This window comes from Taeniopygia guttata, chromosome 35 (genome assembly GCF_048771995.1).
Source record: "Taeniopygia guttata chromosome 35, bTaeGut7.mat, whole genome shotgun sequence".
NCBI lineage: Eukaryota > Metazoa > Chordata > Aves > Passeriformes > Estrildidae > Taeniopygia > Taeniopygia guttata.
In genome coordinates, this window is record NC_133060.1 from 3970994 (window position 1) to 3990882 (window position 19889).

At 49.2% G+C, this 19889-nt stretch overlaps 1 protein-coding gene across 1 annotated transcript; it reads left to right on the forward strand.

Moving 5' to 3' along the window:
- The first annotated feature begins 2684 nt into the window (after positions 1–2684).
- On the forward strand, positions 2685–19706 carry LOC115493087 (uncharacterized). The gene is made up of 2 exons (XM_030262470.4): positions 2685–2842; positions 16892–19706. The coding sequence occupies exon 2, from the start codon at positions 16919–16921 to the stop codon at positions 18077–18079; it is 1161 nt and encodes a 386-aa protein (XP_030118330.4). The 5' UTR covers positions 2685–2842; positions 16892–16918; the 3' UTR covers positions 18080–19706.
- Positions 19707–19889: the final 183 nt, after the last annotated feature.

Consider the following 19889-nt stretch of genomic DNA (forward strand, 5'->3'; position numbering starts at 1 on the left):
GGATTCCCTTTGAATCTGAGGAAAATTTACACCAGAGGGGTGCATCCAGAAAACATTTGTTTCCACTCTAACGAGCCCCCTCCATTTGTTGCCCAAATTATAAAAGAGTGTTGTCGAAGGGAACTAAAGGGGGTCCCGTGTGACCCACCCCCGGTCAAGGATAAGAACTGGGAACAGTACAAGGTTAGGCAGGAGCAGGGGAATGGGCGCTCAGGTGAGTACCGCTGCTGCCGAGAAGATGGTTTACCCCGCGGCTCGAAGCACCCGAGTCGGCGGGCGAGGCAGAGGGGAAAGAGCCAGGCCCCCAAAAATAGATTAATGCTGAAATGCTCCAAATATTGCCAGCCAAGTACTAAGTTCCTCCAGAAGACCAGTCTGATTACTCCAGAGACACCAACAGGGCAACAAGCCCAAAAGGGGAGAATAGGACATTATACATTAAATGCAAGGTCAGGACTCCACCCTTATTGGCAAATTATTGGTATTACAATGTTTTGTACCGTATACTAAGGAGAGGGCTCCCAAGCTTTACATCAACCTTTTAAGTGGACACTAACCCGAGTGGATGGTGTGGGAATTCAGAACCAGATAACATCCAGATCCCCTAGTTTTAACCCACAATTATGTGAACTAGCCCCTATAGAGCCTTGTTTGGATAGAAACGGATTTTATATGTGCTCAGCATCGAACCCAGGGAAAGGGTATTGCAACTACCCTGGAGAATATTTCTGTGGGCACTTGGGCTGTGAAACAATAGCTTCAGATTGGTCAGTAGCAGGAGATAAATTTCTTAAAGTATCATGGGAGCCTTATGGATATAAACCTCCGCAGAGGGATTCCAGTGGTGGAGTTGTGGACTCGGGGAACTGTCATTATTAAGGGAAGGCTAGAAGCATCACACCTGATGCTGATTAGAGCAAAATATGAGTCAATGCCAGAAAACCTAGAAATGGAAGAGATCCTAGTTACAAGCCACCAAGAATTACAAAGGTTTGATGAACAAAATGATGAAAAGACAAAAGGGGGGATTTGTGAAAGACAATAGCATAGTTTTTGTTCATCAGGAAAAGCTCCAGGGATTGTGTAAGATGCAGGAAACAGTGGGGCAGGAGGGCAGGATGTACTGCTATTAGTAGACAGTGGAATTGAGAGATCTTTGAAAGCTGCGTTACCATATTTGGAGAAGTTATTGCAGGGTTAACACTACCTCGGAGAAAGAAGAATAGGAGCTTTCCTAAAACGACCACCAGCAGACAAAGACCCCTAGCAACACGCCGCGCAGATGCAGAGCACGTCGAGACTGTCACAAATCCGGAACTGAAGGGGTATGAGAACTGAAAGACCGGGAGGTGCGGGGCGAGCCGTTGGTGGGAGCAGAGGCTCCCCGGCCGCCCAGCGCTGCATTTGCCCGTATTGCTTGCTTGCTAAATTAATAAAATTCTCTTTATAAAGTGACACAAATTGGTCCCGTGTCATAATTTATAACAATCCCACACGAGGAAGGGCTGCAAACCCAGCCCAGGGCGCTGTGAGGAGGGAAAACCCTCCCTGTGCCGGGAAGGGTGTGGGGAAAGTGAAAAGAGCTTCAGGCAGATCTAGGCAGTGCTGGATGTAGAGATTCCATGGGGATAAAGAGATTCCCCCTGCAGATCGATGGGGATGCAGAGATGCCCCTGCAGCTCCATGGGGATGCAGAGATCCCCCTGCAGCTCCATGGGGATGCAGAGATCCCCCTGCAGGTCCGTGGGGATGCAGAGATGCCCCTGCAGGTCCGTGGGGATGCAGAAATCCCCCCGCAGCTCCGTGGGGATGCAGAGATCCCCCCGCAGCTCCATGGGGATGCAGAGATGCCCCTGCAGGTCCGTGGGGATGCAGAGATCCCCCTGCAGCCCCTGGAGGAGCCAGGCTGGAGCTCGGGGATGCCTGAGAGGAGGCTGTGACCCCGTGGGCAGAGGGGCCCCGCTGGAGCAGCCTGGCCTGGCAGGACCGAGCCCGTGGCACAGTGACCCACGCTGCAGCACTTGGAGGGGGCTGTGCCCCAGGGGATGGACTCGGCTCGGAGAAGTTCCTGGAGAAGTCTCGGCTGGGAGAGAGGGCAGGGTGCAGCAGGGAACGACTCCTGTCCCTGAGCAGAGGGAGAAGCCGCGGGGGATGAGCTGAGCACGGCCCCATTCCCTGTCTCCTGCCCTGCCGGGGGAGGAGGTGCAGCTGGGAGCAGGGAGCCGTGGGGAAAGCTGCATTTAAGGCTCTGCACTGACTTCTCCTCATCCTGCTCTGAGTCTTTGGAGTTTTCTGCCAGAAATCTCTCCCCTCCCCCGCTCCCCCACAGGGCTTTGGGCAGGTTTCCCTTTCTGGGGGAAATCACAGCGAAGCACCGATGCACTAATGAGGGGCAGGAGAAGGGAGGCTCCCGGGCTTCCCGCAGAGCCGGAGGCACGGAAGGCGCAGGGCCGGGAAAGCCGTGGCGGGAGGTGCGGAGAAGTTTGTTTGTGTGGGCAGCTCAATCCCGCCTCGGGCCCGGGCCCGTCCCGGGGCTGTTGCTCATCTCCGGCTTTGCCCTCACGCAGCGCGGGGGGCCCTGAGAGCGCGGGGCGAGTCTGGGCCGTGCGCAGAGCCCGCCCCCAGCTCGCTGCCATTGGCCGCTGGTGCCGTCAGTCGCGGTTGCGGCGCGCTGATTGGTGGGAGCGGGGCGCAGCACGGCCCCGGCGGCGGGCTGAGGGCGGCCGTGGGCGGGCAGCGGCGCCATTGGCGCCAGGAGGGTCTGTGCGGGCCCGGGAGCGGCGGCAGCGGCCGGAGCGCGGTGAGGCGGCGTCGGCGGAGCTCGGAGGCGGCCCCGGCGCAGGTGGGAGCCGCGCTGGGTTCTGCGGGGGCTCGGGGCCGGCTGCGGGCGGAGGGGGCGGCAGGGGGCTGCGGCGGGTCGGTGGTGCCGTGTCCGGGCCGTGCCGGCCCCGGGCTGAGGGCGCGGCGGGAGCGGCTGCCCGCGGTCTCCTTCCCGCCGGGGCCTGGGCAGGAGCCGCTGCCGGAGCAGCGCTGGCTCGGCCCGGCTGCTGTGGGTAGGACCGAGGGGGCTGCCCCGCGGCCGGGAGCGTGCGGGGAAATTCCCGTCGCCGGAGGTTTCTGTGGCCGGAGGAGAGCGAGGAGTCCTGTAAAAGTGACTTTATTGCTGAGCAGGGGGAGAGGCCGTGGGGCATTTGCCGTGCGCTCTCTGCCATGGTTGTAGTCCGCAGCCTCCTTTTTATCCTCATTTTCCCGGCCGCATCTCCCTGTGCCTTTGCCCACGGGCTGAGGTCCTTGGAAAGTTCAGACTTCCCGATGCGCCTGCTGCCTGTCCTCGTTAATATGCACCCTCCTTTTGTATACCAGCCGATATTCATGGCTCTGTTAAGTCTTTGTTCTTCTCCTCGAAGTTTGGGAATGTAGCGGGACTTTGAGCAGCTGTCTGGGTCAATTAGTAATATTTATTGGAACTGATGTTTTTTCCCCGTTACGTTCCTATCTACAAGTTCCTGGCCCTATCTCCAGGCAGATTTACTCCTTGACTCTGTTTTGTTCTTCCCGGGTCCTCTTTGGTTTTGGGATTATTCTCGGTGCCCTCATTCCCTGTCCTTTTGTAGCCGTTTGTGGATCAGGAGGCCTGGCTGCCACCTGCATCCCCTGGCTCAGCTGCTGGATGAGCTGCACTGCCAAGGTGTAGGCGCTTGCTAAAAAGATGAGAGTTGCTGTAGCGCATAAGAGAAGCAGCATTCGTTTAACCCATGGTCTGCCAGGGCACCACAAAACCGTGTCCCATTCCCATCCTTTCCACATTTGAGCCAGAACATGATCTGCTTTCTTATTTCCTTTGTTATCTTTTTCACCACTTTTCCTTTGTCATCTCTTTGCCAACAGCAGTTTGAGTCATTTTCCAGAAACTCCTCCTTTTTCTGCTAACAGATAATCTGATCCCATCCCCTGGTGAAATGTTGTGTTCCTCATTTCTGTGGCTTAGTCGGCAGGAAGGTGAGGAGCTGGATTTGTCTGGTTGGTTCTTATTTGGAGGACAGCTTGTAATCTAATGATGCCTTTGAAATTATAAATGGGTTCTGTGGCTCCTGATATGAGTTCCTTAGGGTCCCCAGGGGCTGGTCCGTGGTGTTGTAGGATTTATTCTGGTAGCCGTTTGTGGTTTTCCCAGTTTTGGCACTTCCTCAGGAGCCAGGGCTGCATCAAGTGACCGACTTTCTCTAATGTAAACATCAAATACTTGTATTCCAACTGATTTTGCTGAACCTGTAGTAGCAAAAACCCCACTACTCTAATCCACCCTATAAAACATAGACAGTGACAGCACATGTTGGAGTGGGCAGAGGGATGATTTCCCCGCCCCGCCCCTTATTTTAGTGAAGTTTTCACAACATTCTCCATTTGCTGTTTCCCTTTGCAGCTTCAGCCATTTCTGTTGCAGAGTCAGGGATCCTCACCATGGGCTCTGCCTTCAGCTGTTGAAATTCCATCTGTGGAAGATGGCAGAGCTTGGGGTGAGGGGCAGAGGGAATCAGCCCAATTCCAGCCCCAGGCAAGAAACCCAGACACATTGTCCATGCTTTACCCCAACACTGTTAATTTGCATTTCTTAAGCTCCTCCCCAGGCTGCCTGGAACGAAGCTCCTCTTCCAGAGCAGCCATTGGATGACTCATATGTGGCCACCCCAGAATCTGCTGCTTTCATCTTTTTCTTTTTAAAGCATATTTTTAAACAAACTATTAACTGTTAATGTGTTAAAGGATCACCTTTGTTGTAAATGAATGCTTCAATTTATTAATTAAGGAAAATTTATTAAATTATCAAAGTATAAATTTAGGAAAAAAAAAAAGAAGAGCCACAATCCAATCAAAAAGGGTCAGTGCAGAGCCTGGGTACCGGTGCTGGGTGAGACACAGGTCTGATCGCTACAGCAGAGGGTCCCCTGTTTCACACGGACTGTCCTGCCAAGCGGTTTTTATACGATTTTTCCTGCCCGAGGTAGAGTCCCTTTCAGGACTGCACATATTCCTGTGGATTTCATTCTCTGCAAGGAGCTAAACAAAAGCATGTCTGGGGAGTGATAAACATCCACGATGTGTTCCCAGAATCCAGGAATCCAGTAATCCAGTATTGAGATGTATCTCACCGATGGCTCCAGCTATCTCAGTCTTAGATATTTATCAGGTATTCATCATCCTGGTGGATCACCTTGAGGAACACCCAGCTCTGGGCTGGCCACATTCATTCATTTGTAAATGAAGTTCTCCTTCCTCTTGTCCAGGTGGTTTCAACACTGTGATGCAATCCCCGACACTGACTTGTGTGCTTAAAAATCTTTTTATAAGGGTATATCTTACCAATACATACATAAAATATATATGACAATTTTTATCTACATGAATTATCCCATATGCACAAAAAAATCCCTCCCCTTCTACATAAACATAGTAATTCCTGCTTTCCAAACTTTCTACATAATTACATGTAACTTTACTTCTACCCTATACTACTATCCCATTTCCTAGTTCTTTATAAGGAGGAGAGAAGCCTCTTAGTTCCCTCAAGGCTTATTATCCCACTCTTGTCTTGGAATTCCCTGGTACAATTTGTAGACATCCCCTTCTCCCTGCAGTGTTCTGCTCTTTGAATCTGGCCAAAGCATCTGCTGCCCTACCATGTAGATTTTCCTCCCCCAATTTCATTATTTTTGATACCTGATTTGTTTTTCACATAGCACATTCTGGGTCTGTGGGCATGGCAGTCACCTGCATACCCTGCACTACTGAGTGTATCAACCTGATAAAGCATGGTATCAGGCAGGGTAGGAATATGATCCCAGCTATTGAACACAATATAAAAAAATATTACCTTTTTCCACCATGCTCCATCAAACAGGTGATCTCACCAGGATGCTTGGAGTATGGAGTTCCATTTTTGTAGTGGGACATGTGCTACACTTTTAATTTCTGTCATCAGGCCTCTGATGGTTTCTCCATAGTCATCAATCTCTATAGAGCATTATGATTCATTAAACTTTCCACAGACCCCTACTACTCCCTCTGCTAGTAAATAGTCCAGGGCTATTCTGTTTTGATGAAGGCCCTCATTTGGGAGTGTTGTTTAGACAACAGCTCAAGGGCATTTGAGGTGTGTTAGAGACAATCTCTACCACTGCCCAAAGTCTTATTAGTTGGTTTAACAGATAATTTGGGGTCCTATACCCCCAGCTTTCATCCTGGGCCCATATTGCAGGACCATAATCCTCTATTATTCTTTCTGCTGGCCACTTCTCGCCCCAGGTCTGATCCCCACCAAAGATAGGGAATTTCTTTTTCAAATCCCTTCTGCTCAAAGTTTCGTATAGGGGGCCCCTAGTGAGCTGTGTTCTGATTGAGGTAGGGTAAAGAAAGCATGTCTGATAATTGCACAGTGCATGACCCTCTCCACCGCTGAGGTAGTTCACTATATGCTTTCTTCCCACAAATCCAATATAAACCATTCGGGGCTTTCCACCTGACCTATGTGTTTTCGGGTTTACTCCAGAATCCTCTCAGTTCATCTAAGGATTGGTAAGGGTTAGCTCCGAAGCCTTTGTTCCAGCAGTGTTTCATTTTTTTCTCTCCATTCACATTTAGTTTCTTTTTCCCAGCTCCAGTACCCTACTAGGTACCTACTAGGTACTGGAGTACTCCAGTAGGGTTTTCTGGCTGCCAGATTCTGCTTTTGTTAAAGGAATTTTCTGTTGGAGTGGACAGACATGAAGTGTATCCCACCATTTCAGTGTGCTCCTTTCCCTCCCCGCTAATGCAAAGTGTCCTAATTATAGCATTATCCCATTTCAGGAGTTGATCTAGAGCTAAGCTCTCACCTTTTCAAGGCCACTTCTCTGCAGACTTGAGCCCTCCGCAGATCCAGCAATTGGACAACCTCAATTCTGTTGCAGTTTCTTGCATCAAATCCACAAATAGGTTTTGATCTGAGGCAGGGAAACTCCAACTGGTATATTGTTTTTTGAGCTGATCATATTGCTCGCTTAGGGTTCTCAGCCTTTCTTGCTCCATCCTTCTTTTTCTCATCTCTGCCTCCTGTCTTTTTAGTTCCTGTGATACCTGTTAAATTTTGCTCTCTGGGTCCACGCCCTCTTTGTTCTTGAAAAGCAGAACATCCTGTCATATTGCAAACAAACGCGGTCATCCTAATCCTCTAAAAGGTCTAAGATAACTGGCTCATTTTTGAGGGACATCTTGGTCTCATATTTTAAGTTCTTCCCAACCCAGTATGTCTATCCACCCATAACACACATTCCCAAGTGGTTATTGTCATAACACAATGGGTTAGCCTGAAAGTATGCTACAAACACTGACTCCATCCTTCCCCCAGTCCATACTGTGCGGTTACATTTATCACAGATTGGGACAGATATCTGTTCAACATTTCTTTTATGTACCTTGTGCTCTGACTGCCCGTCCTTAGGGGTCGCCCTTTGTGAGTAACACCTTATTCTTTCTTTTAGCTTGCATATCCCCTGCTGGGTACCATTTATGGGACAGTGCCCACTTAGCTTACCCTTGCCGCAGTTCCTTGGGGCTGGAGGTGTTGGAGCCTCCGATTCCCCGTGTCCTCTCCGGACAGCCTGTATGCAGTGCCCGCACCTGTCACTGGGGCCTCACACCTCTGTGCTGGGCCAGTTAATGCAATGCGTGCTGGTCTTGAGGCACATTGCTAGACTCAGATTGATCAGGATCCCCACGATTATTATTATTCCTCTGCCTTTGCCTATGCCCACTGGGTTGCCACCAGTGGTGAGGTAAACCATTTTCTCGGCAGCAAGAATAATCTTCTGTGGTGTCATACCTGGACTGAGCTGCATACCTCTGTTTAAAGATGCTCCACCTTGATAGTTTAACTGTATCTGCACTGCAGGGTACTTTATTTAACCTCCGGCACTCAACAGTAATGATTTGAGCTTTTGATGTCAATTTTCCCCTTAGCCCGTTTTGAAACCAACGAAAGCAGATCTCAGAGTCCGCTTTGATTATTCCTAGGCTTGTGGCAAGCTCTAAGATATGGCTAGTTCCCCTTCTAGGCACTTATCACATAAACCCTTTGGCCAATATCCCCTTCCACAGTGTGTGACCCAAACCTCGTTTAACCTCCCCGCCTCTTCCTGAGTGGAGTGTTTAATCTCCCCGCCTCTTCCCAAATCACACTTTGGGATTTATCTCATTTTTGTCCTCAGCGGTTATTTTGTATAAACTTACTGTGAGCTGGGAGTCCTGTGCTATCAGGCTTATCCCCAGAACTACCATTAAATCCCTCCCCAGCCCAACCTCCAACAGATGGCAAATAGAATACATGCTTATCTTACAAGCCAGGACAATTATTATGGAAAGTTATTCTCATAATGTAATCTTGTCTCTGAAACTGCAGGGAAAAAAAAATTCCAACAATATCTTTAGTGTTAGAGAGTCAAGGCATTCCTTAGTTCTGGCAAAGATGTGCAACAGAAATAATTTCATTCACACATAGCCCGGCTGTGCAGAGTAAATTATCCCATGACATGTGAGTTTTACTAGATTTTTCCTAAATTTATACAGTCTGAACATATCTAAATCCATTGGTTTAATGTTCATTGCTTCCAAGTTGTGTAGTTTTTAGTATTTGATTTCCTATTGGACCCAGATTTCTTTGCCTCTGATGTTAATTAGGTTCGAACTCCTGGATTTCCTTCTCAGTCTTTTGCAGACCAGGTGTCTCCAGCTCTGCCTGGGGCAGTGTCTGGGGTAGGTGTTGGTTGCTGTTTGCTGCTGGGGTTGATGTTTTGTTGCTGGGCGTTATCTTTGTGGGTATCTTTTGGGCTATTCCCAGTCTGTTGAAATGTTAAACTAATCTCCATTGAATGGTGTAGCATCCCTTAACAAAAACTTTAAAATTTCTTTCTGCAAGGCAAAGGCAAACCAAACCTGAGCAGAGAAATAAATTTTTTTATATAATTAACCCTGGTATATTTCCTGTTAAAAATGCCAATAACCTTTTTTAAAATTTTAAAAGTTAAATAGTAATAAAATAGTTATAAAAATAGTAATAAAAAATTAGAGCAGTAAGAATTTGGACAATCAGAGTCAGAACAATAAAGGACAATTAAAAACAAGGAATTATGGAGGTCCAGATGCTTTCCTAAGAAAAGCATGGCTCGCTAACAAAGGATTATCCCTTAAAAGCAATAGTCTGTTGTATATTCCTATATCTCATACATGATGCAAACATTCTTTTCAAATAAGGGATGTCTTCTGCTTAGTTTCTGCCCCCCCCTTAATAACTCTTGTAAATTAATTTCTTGGTTCCTAGAAGTCTGGAAGGAGTCTGAACAGTCATGATGAGGAGGTCTCGTAATTCTTCTCTTGGAATTTTTCGTCAGTATGCAAAGGATTTCTTGGTTATCTTGTCCATTTGTTGAGGTAGTTACAAAAAGTATCTTACATCACATAGGCTCTATTTTAATATTATGCTATAGCTTAGAAACTATGTTTACCACACTACTTCAAAGAGATTATTACAGCATAACTTTCCAACATAACACATATAATATTCATTTTAGTATTCGCGGAAAGCCAATAATTTAATCTGCATTTCTCACATACTTCTTCTCGTAGGACTAAAAATTGATTCTCACAACCCTGTCCAAACCCATCTGAAAATATAAAACAAGGATTATAATTAAAAATTATTCCCAAGGTGTAATCTAGTCACTGAAAGAGCAGGGAAAACAAAAACTCTCCAAAAATATCTTTAGTGTTAGAGAGTTATAGTGTTCCTTGGTTCTGGCAGACATGTGCAACAGAAATCATTTCATCCACACATAGCCCGGCTGTGCGGAGAAAATCATTCCATGACATGTGAATTATACTAGATTCTTCCCAAACTTTATACAGTCTGAACCAATCTAAATCCATTAGTTTAATGATCATTGCTTCCAAGTTGTGCAGTTTTTAGTATTTGATTTCCTATTGGACCCAGATTTCTTTGCCTCTGATGTTAATTAGGTTCGAGCTCCTGGATTTCCTTCTCAGTCTTTTGCAGACCAGGTGTCTCCAGCTGTTCCTGGGGCAGTGTCTGGAGTAGGTGTTGGTTGCTGTTTGCTGCTGGGGTTGATGTTTTGCTGCTGGGCGTTATCTTTGTGGGTATCTTTTGGGCCATTTCCAGTGTGTTGAGATGTTAAACTCACCTCCGTTGAGTGTTGTGACATCCCTTAACAAAACCTTTAAAATTTCTTTCTGCAAGGCAAAGGCAAACCAAGCCTGAGTAGAGAAATAATTTTTTTTTTTTTAATGAAACTTGCTACGTTTTCCAACAACCCAGCCAGTGCAGTGTGAGTGTAACTGAGTGGAACTGTCCCGTTGTCTCCCCAGCAGCTGTGGCAGGGCAGCCCAGAGAGCGCTGAAGCTGCAGCAGTGGCAGCAAGGGCTGTCCCCGGTGGCTGGAGCTGCCAAAGGAGGGTGGCCAGGCCGAGGATTTCAGCAGAGGATGTGTGGGCAGGCCCAGGGCCTTGCCCCGCTGTGGAGCCCTGGCTGCTGCTGCGCTGCCTTCAGTGCAGCTCAGTGGGGGCCTCCCATCCTCCTGCTGCAGGCGGGAAGTGCAAATCTCCGGGGCTGCAGAGACCTGGAGCCGAGGCTGAGGGGTCCCCCCGTGCTCAGCTGTGCTGGCGGCTGTTTCTGGCCTCGGGGCCACTTGGCACGGGCCACTTGGCCACCAGTGGTGCTGCTCTGCACTCCTTAGGCAGGAGCCGATGTCCTGCTTGGATGTTGGCAACAGCAAAGTGCCAAGGCAGGCTCTGTGCCAGCCCAGCTTCCTGGGGGAGAGATGGCACCAGAGACAGGATTCTGGCCACAAACTGCTTTAACTGTGCATCCCTTATCTCCACCCTGCACTAGGTGGAGAATTCCCAGGGTAAGGAATTCCCAAGATGAATTCCATGGGAGATTGAATTGAATATCTGCCCTGGGTCTTGCTCTTCTTCTTGCCACTGCCAATGGCAAAAGCTGTATCCATGGCATCCTGGTTCCTATCCCCAGCTTCCAAAGGTGTTTCTTTAGTTCCCCATTCATTCTTTGTACCCAGCCTGAGCTGTGGGGGTGCCAGGGGTTATAGAGGTCCCATCGTATTCCTAAAGCTGACATAACCCCCTGAAGTATTTTTCCTGTAAAATAAGTTCTACTGTCTGATTCTATTGCTTCCACAATCCCTTCTCTTGGAATTATTTCTTTCAGAAATACCTTAAGTGATCCAGTGGTTGCTGAAGAAGCAATAATTGATTTTGCCCCCTTTCAGCTGACATGGTGTTACCAGAAGATATTGAAGCCTTCCTGCTCAGGGTATTTCAGTGCCCGGCTCTTACGAGCACACACAGCTCTGTGGGTTTGTCCTGCGCTTTGTCTAATTCCCCTTCCTTTCTGTGAAAAACACCATTCACTTTTGTTAAAATTTTAGAAGTTTAATAGTAATGAAAATAGTCATAAAAATTAGGACAATAAGAGACAATAAATGTAAACAATTATGGAGTCCTGGTGCCTGGCACTCCACCAAATAGCGCACCCTGCTTACAAAGGATTACCCCTTAAAAGCAATAGCCTATTGCATATTCATGTATCTCATACATGATTCAAGCATCCCTTTCAAACCAGGGTGTTTCTGCTTAATTTTAGCTTCTCCCCCATCTTGTAAATCGGCCTTCTTGGTTCCTCGAAGTCTGAGCTTTTCTGGAAAGGAGGCAGTGATTCTTCTCTGGGGTTCTAGGTGTCTGTTGCTGTGATCTCTATCCAGAGAGGATAATGCAAAGAATTTCTTGATTATCTTTTCCATTCCTTGAGCTAGTTACAAAAAGTATCTTATGTCGTATAGTTTCTATTTTAATATTATGCTATAGGCTAAAAACTGTATGTAGCACACTATGGAAAAGAGATTAATACAGCACTACTTAAAAGAGATTAATATAGCACTACTTAAAAGAGATTACTAGAGCATAACTTTCCAACATAACACATATAGTATTAATTTTAATGTTTGCAATGAGCCAATCATATAATATGCATTTTTCATTCTTCTCTCCCTTAGAATAGGGTGTTGCTTCTAGACAACACTTGTGCTGGTTGCTTCAAAGTACTTTGAAGAGGCTCCATATCTAATTTTCCCCATTTCCCTGAGGCTACCCACACTTCTGGGTTCACTTCAGCATAGGCCTTGCCAGACATATGACACAAAGGTACAACAGAACTAGCCTCTGTATCAGCTTTTATAATGTTAATTTGCATTCCCAGTTTAGTGATCAAATCCCTTCCCTGTAAACTATAGTCACAATTAGGAGCAAGTAAAAATTCTTGCATTTCAAACCCTTTCCCATATCTGCTAAGAGTGGTTGAATAAAGCCACTCCTCTTTCCTACTTCTCCCCCGAATACTCAAAGACATTTTTAGCAGTTGTCCCACTTAGGTCTAAGATTCAGAGTGGATTGAGCATCTCCTGTGTCCATCAGGAGAGGCCTCTCGATGCAGACCCACCCTGAATGTTCTCCAGGGCTGCAGTGTGGTGGGTCCCCGATGGGATGGGAGCTCTGACACCCCTGACAATCCATGTCCACCCAGGGGCGCCATTTGTCGGAATCTGTGGTATTGATGATTCCGAGATTGTAGAAAGTCTCTGTCTTTCTGCCCAATTGCCAAAGAAGAAGCCATAAGTCATCTGTGCTGGTTTTCAAGCTTGTTTATTCTGTTTATCTCTAACATGTTCTGCTGCCCTGCCGCAGCTCTGTCCTGCAGGGCAGCGTGTGGGGCTCTGCCCTCAGTGGGATGTTACAAACATTAAATACCACAAACTACCTGTGCTGGATTTACAATAACGTGCCAATATCTGTCATCTATGTTGAACAGTGTGTCCCCAGCCTAAACCAACAGAAAAATGCCAACACCACAGTGAAACATGGAGGGCATGAAGAAGGAGAAAAAGGACAAAACACACCCAATTTCCTCAATCTTGTCCCCTTTGAACCCCTAATCTAGAATCCAAAAATTTTACTTTTGCACCTGTGCCATACTTGGTTATTACTTATATCAAACATTCAGTGCTTGTAATTCATCCTGTAAGATTGAAAACTCTTCCATGGACAGAGATCAGAGACAGTGTCTCTCGGGGCTCTGTCCAGAGGGGTTCCTGACCCCCTGCCAGGGTCCCAGGACTTCAGGGCAGTGAGAGGGAAGCCCTGGATTCCCACAGACTTGCTCCTCCTGAGGGTGCTGCTGTCTGTGCTTGCAGTGTCCTTGTGGGCTGCAGCTGGAGCCCCGACTCCTTCCCAGGGGCTGTTTGGGTGGGCTCTGCCCTGGCCAGGAGGGCAATGCCTCTGCCGGGTGCTTGTGGCCGACACCGTCCCCTGGGTGCTGGGGCCCCCTTGGGCCCTGGGGTTGGTCCCTCAGGGGCTGTGGGAACTCTGCCATGGCCTTTGCCTTCAGCTTGGCCTTTTGCTCATCCCTCCTTGCCTTCAGCTGCTGTGCCTTTGTGCCCAAGTGCTGCAGGGCCTTCTTGTGCCACTCCTGCAGCCCCGGTCACTGCCTGTGGGTGCTCATCCTCTGAGAGCTGCTGAGCTTTCTGCAAAATCTTTCCTTTCTGCAGGGACCCAAACAACATGCTTAAGAGAAAATCCTGATTCTTCCATGTATAATCCACATTTCTGTGATATTCCTTTGTTCTCCATCTTATGCTCAGGGTCCCCTGCACAGCCCGTGTGGCAGAGCCGGTGCCTGTCCTGCCGCAGTGTCCAAAGGCGGCCCCCCCGGCGGGCAGGGCCAGCAGCTCCCCGGGGCCGGGCAGCGGCCGGGGCGTCCCGCAGCCTCCTGGGGGCCGGGGGCCACTGCCGGCCCTGCCCGGGGCTGGTGGGCTCAGGCAGCGCCCGGCGCTGAGCCCCGGCTGCCCCACAGCCCCGGCCCGGCCCCGCAGCTCCCCACAGGCCCCCAGCCCTGCTCCCGGTCCCGCACCTCTGCGCCCGCTGCTGCCGCTGCCCACCACAGAGAAACCCCTGACATCCTGACCTCCTGCTTTTCCTCTCCTGGAAACTGGGAATTCAAAGTATCAGCTGGCAAATTGTGAGGATAAGACCCTGCTGAAAAACATCCCAATCCTGAGTATTTTTCTCTTTCTCCTCTTTTCCGTCATCCTTTTTATTACCACATAGGTTTCTCCTGACGTTTCTTGCTGTAACCATATTCCTTCACACTCCCCTTCACCCGATCCCTTCCCAGCACACCAACATCATCCATCCCCTGTTGTCCAAATCCCTTCTCCGCTTCCCTTCTTGCCCCCCTGGGTGTCCATGTCCTTAATTACCTCTGGGGGAATGTGCAAACCACCTCAGCATTCTCCCAAGGGACCCTTCAGAGACATTTTGGGATCATCATCCCTTTGGCCAGGAGCCCTCCCTGGCTTTCCCCATGTTCACTCCCTGAAGATCCCAGGGCACTCACTGATGAGATTTTCAGTGCTCTCTCCCTGCTGACTCTTCACAGACCCCCCTGATGTGTCACTCGTCTGTCTCCTGGTCACTCCCGGGTCCCCAATCAATCCCCGGTGCCGCCGCCAGCCAAGGGAGCCGATCACCCAAACTGGGTGAGGCACCTTCCGCTGCACTCCCTGCCTGCAGCCCCGGACATCGGAAGGAATACGGGATGAGCCCCAGGGTGTGCGGAAAAATTGACATCACCAGAGGATTCTGTCCACAACGCAGACAGAGGAGTCCTGTAAAAGTAATGTCATTCCTAATAAAAGGGAGAGGCCATGAGACATTCCCCATGGGGTCTCTCCAAGTGTTAGAGGACAGAGCCTCCTTTTCATCCTAATTTTCCTGGCTGCATCTCCCTTTTCCTTTCTGTGCTGGCTGAAGTACTTGAGAGGTACAGACATCCCAATCCACCTACTACATACCCCCATTAATATGCACCCCACTGTTGTGTAGGAGATGATATTCATGGCTCTGTTAAGGCTTTGTTGTTCTTCTCCAAGTTAATGAATATAGCAAGACCTTGGCTGAGCAGCAGTCTGTGTCATCAAATAACATTTTCTGAAACCAATGGATTCTCCTGTCACACCCCTATGAACAATTTTTTGGCCCTATATCCAATCAGATTCAGAGCATCTGTTTGTAAAGACACTTTCCTCTTGTTCCTTTCATGGGGGTCCCCTGTTTGTGGGACATGCCCCCTGGAGCAGGGTGTCCCCTCTTTGCTGCAGCCGCAGCCCTCAGGCAGAGCTCAGCCAATCAGAGCCTGCGGCGCTGATGACTCACCAGTTGCCAGGCAGACTCGCAGCTCCCCGCGTTCCCCACCTGGACCCCACCTGCGCCCCCCCCCTTGGCCCCATGGCCCCCCGAGGGGAATTTGGGGAGGTGGGAGTGGGGCAGTGCCAAGGCCGGGCCCCCCCGCGCTGTCCTGGCGGGAGCGGCTGCAGTGGGGACCGAGTGCGGGCGGGAGCGGCCGAGAGCCCAGCGCTGCCCCAGCCTGACCTGCCCCAGCTCCATCCCTGCCCCTCGGCTGGGATGCTGTGGGTCTGGGGGGAAGAGGGAGCCGGCAGTGGGTGCTGGGCCTGGGGGCAGGAGGAGAAGGGAAGGAGAAGCAGGCTTGAGGAACAAAATGGTTAAACGATGGATGTGGCAGGAGAGGGTGGGATTGTGCAGGAGAAGGAGGAATAACAGGAGGAAGAGGAGTGTGAGGAAGAATAGGGACACGGGAGGAGGAGCAGAAACAGGGATCACCACCCTGTTCCATCTCTCCTTGTATCTACAGCCTCCCCCCATCCCCAGGAGCATTGCCACCCCACATGTAGGAGGTTGTGAGAACCCCGGGATTGATTCAGGGGTCTCATGTGGTGGTAAAGTCTCTCCTCCAACCTTTGCTTCCAAAGAAAAACTCCGCAGTCTCTTGTTGTTCGGTCTCAAGGCAGTTTATTGCTAGTTATCTAAAAGATTGTCTTCCCCCCCTGCGGCTGCCTTGCTCAGCTGCCCAGGCAGAAACACACACACTCCTGACACCCTCACTGTCCGGTGTCTCCGTCGTCTCTCTCCCCGCCCAGGGCTGCTGCTATCTTTTATATGATATAGTACGTGTTATATGTTTACAGATTTTCCCCAATACCTACTATCCATGTTACAATGTGCTTTTCTACTCTAAACCAATCTGTGAGTGCCAACATCACCAAGAACATGGAAGCAAGGAAGAAGAAGGAGGAAGAACAGGATCAGGCCCACTTTCCTCCATCTTAGAACTCCTGACTCCCCTGTACAAAGTAAAACCCCCCTGTACAGGTGTTAAAACCCCCCTGTACAATACTAAAAAATTTTCCCCTCTAATTTGTAACTACTTCTACTATACCATCTAACCCTCTGTGACCGCTTGTTCGACCTTCAAAGTTGGTAACTCATTCCATGGCTCAAACTCAAAATCACAACTGTTTTCAGCTGCTTGCCAGGGTCTAAAATGCTTCTGACCAAGGCCTGGAACCTCTGAAAATGTCTGAGGGACATTTTGAGTTCCGACAGGAGGTGACTGTGGAGGGGTTCCACGATTTTCACAGGGGTGAATCTTGGAATTTCTCAGCTTTATTGCGTTAAATGTTGGTGCTTTATTTATTTTTAGGGGCTGAATATTTATACTTTGGAGACAGTTTTTGCTGAATCTTGATGTTTGGGGAGGTTTTGATCTGTGTCTTGAAGTTTGGAGGATTTTTATGCTGAACCTTGGTGTTTTGGAGGTTCTTACAGACACATGATGCCCAATGACTTTGTGAGATGACGTGGGGACAGGAGGAACTCCCAGTCCAAGGTGCTCTGTTCTTTTTTTTTCCCCAAACCAGGATTTTTCACTCCCAGGGTGTGGCCAGATGGAGGAGGAGGAAAAGTCCTGGAGATCCCGCACAAGGAGTGGCAGCAAACCCAGCCCAGGGAGCTGCAGGGAGGAAAGAGCCCCCCTGAGCCAGGAAGGCGGGCGGAGATCCAGCCGGAGCTCGGAGCTGGTGGAGAAGTCTCATGGCAGGGAGAAGCCCCACAAGTGCTTGGAATGTGGGAAGGGTTTCAGGCGGAGCTTGGATCTGATCCAGCACCAGGTGATCCACACTGGGGAACGGCCCTACGAGTGTGAGGAATGTGGGAAGAGTTTCCGCTGGAGCTCCAGCCTGAGACTTCACCAGAGGTTCCACACCGGGGAGAGGCCCTTTGAGTGTGGGGAGTGTGGGAGGAGCTTCAGCTTGAACTCCATCCTGATCCAACACCAGAGGATCCACACTGGGGAAAAGCCCTTTGAGTGTGGGGAATGTGGGAAGAGCTTCCGCCAGAGGGGCCCCCTGATGCAGCACCAGCTAATCCACACTGGGAAAAAGCCCTTTGAGTGTGGGAAATGTGGGATGAGCTTCAGCCAGAAGGGCCACCTGATGCAACACCAGAGGATCCACACTGGGGAAAAGCCCTATGAGTGTGGGGAATGTGGGAAGAGCTTCAGGCAGAGCTCTGGCCTGAGGAAACACGAGAGGATCCACACTGGAGAAAAGCCGTACGAGTGTGGGGTGTGTGGGACAAGCTTCAGCCTGAACTGCCAGCTTACGGAACACAAAAAGATCCACACTGGGGAAAAGCCCTACAAGTGTGGGGAATGTGGGAAGAGTTTCAGAGAAAGCTCATCCCTGATTCGGCACCAGGTGATCCACACCGGGGAACGGCCCTACACCTGCTTGGAATGTGGGAAGAGCTATGGGTGGCACTCCGACCTGAGAAAACACCAGCGCATCCACACCGGGGAGAAGCCCTACGAGTGTTCTGAGTGTGGGAAGAGGTTTCAGATCAGCTCCAGTCTCCTCGTCCATCAGCGGAGTCACACGGATGAGAGGCCCTTCCGCTGCCCTGACTGCGGGAAGGGCTTCAAGGACAACTCCCACCTCACTGTGCACCGGCGCATCCACACTGGGGAGAGGCCCTACAAGTGTGGGGAGTGTGGAAAGAGCTTCTCCACGAGCTCCACCTTGACCAAACACCAACGGAGGCGCCACTAAGGGGGGGAAACCCTGTGAGTTCCCCAAGGGTGGGAAGAGCTCCTCCCAGCTCCATTCCCTATGGGAGGATCCACGTTGGATGATCTCCGATGACCCTCATTGGGCAGAGAACTCGTGATCTATGGGCCTGGTCATCTGTGTTAGGAAGACACTTGGCTGGGAGGCTCCACATCCTACTCGTGCCCTGTAAGCCTAGATAAACCCAGTGGCAGGAACATCCATTGGGGCACAGACCAACAATGGGAATTCCTTGGGGAGAGCAGATTTATTCACTTTCAACTCCATAAAATCTTTTGCCTTCAATCCTATCTTCTGGTGGCATCAAGGAATACTGAATGGTCTTGGAGGTATGTCCTGGGTTGACTGTATGATGCTTGTATCCCCAGTTGTCTGTTCTTTTTATGGTGAATAATAAGTTTTTCACCTTTAAGACTTGTTCCGAGAGCAAAGGAGGGAGAGAAGGGCAGAGTTTGTTTTCAGAAACTGCACTCACTCCTCCACATTTCTGCTCCTGGGCTGGGTTGTCTGCAGATGGACAGACAGCGGGACAGAGCTCTCCTTTGCTGTTAATTAGTTTTAGCTAGCTGTGGCAGTGAAGTTCCTTGGACTGTGTGTTTTTTTCCCTTTTCTTTGGACCTGTTTAAACCTGCTCTGGACTGAACACCCAGAAGAGCACGGGCAGCTCACACCTGTGGCTCAGTGGGCCAGGCCTGGACTGCGGCATTTCCAGCACTGGAGGGACTGATAAGAGACTGAGTGAGCTGAGCTACAACCCACAGAGGAACTTTCTGAGTTTGTCTCTCTTTTAGAGCAGCAATAGGTTTTATTGTTTAATGTTGTTTAGGTTTTATTCTTTAAATAACAGTTTTTTCCACTTTCCTCCAAGGAGGTATTTTTCCCAAACCAGTTGGGGGAGGGCTGATATAATCTGCTTTCTAGAGGAATCCCTTTGGGGGTTCTCTCCCAAATTTGCTCTGAACCAGGACAAGGTCTTTTCCAGCTTCAGAGATTCCATGATTTTAATTTCCTATTGCCCAAGGGTGTCTTCTGCAGCCAGATGGTGGAAAAACTGGGGAAAAGACCAAGATTTTGGAGACAGTGGGGTAGAAACTCCCAAAAATGTTCTTCCCTCCACCCAAGCACATGGATCCTCAGCCGGCGTGGACACGGAAGTCTTTTTCTTTTGGCTTTGATTTTGTTTTCATTTCTCTTTATCCCTTTAAAATATCCAATACTGAAATAACAATAGACATTGAACTAAGAAGTGGATGTGGTCATGTTAGGACACAGACATGGTGGGACACGTGTAAGAATGTGCCCCGTGTTGACAGAGTAAACAAGTTACCCTTTGTTCCCTTGGAAAGGAAAAAAGCCCAGAAGTTTCTCTCCTCAATTTGGTTAAAAGACACTTCATAGGACCTTGGGGACTTCACTTCAAACTTAAGGGTAACTAATTGGACAGGAGCCAAAAAGTCCCACCTAAGCAATTCCCTAGAAAAGAAGAGAACAAAAGAAGATAATTGAAGTGTTTTAGCAGAAGCAATAACCTCTTGCCCTGACTCGGCTTTTCTCTGTAAAAAGCTTTTTTATTTTTGCCTTTTATTAAAACTTTTTATTTCCAACACTCTCACAGGAGTCATCTTGCTTGTTTTATGCCACCCGAGGTAGCTGAGCTATCAAGGGTATAATGCTTATCTCTGAGAGCTTATAAGACCAGGCTCGAAAAGAGAAAAAGCATTAGACATGGAGAGTGACATGGGCATGCATGGACATGGAGGGGGACAGGGCCATCTCCAGGGACATGGGGGGA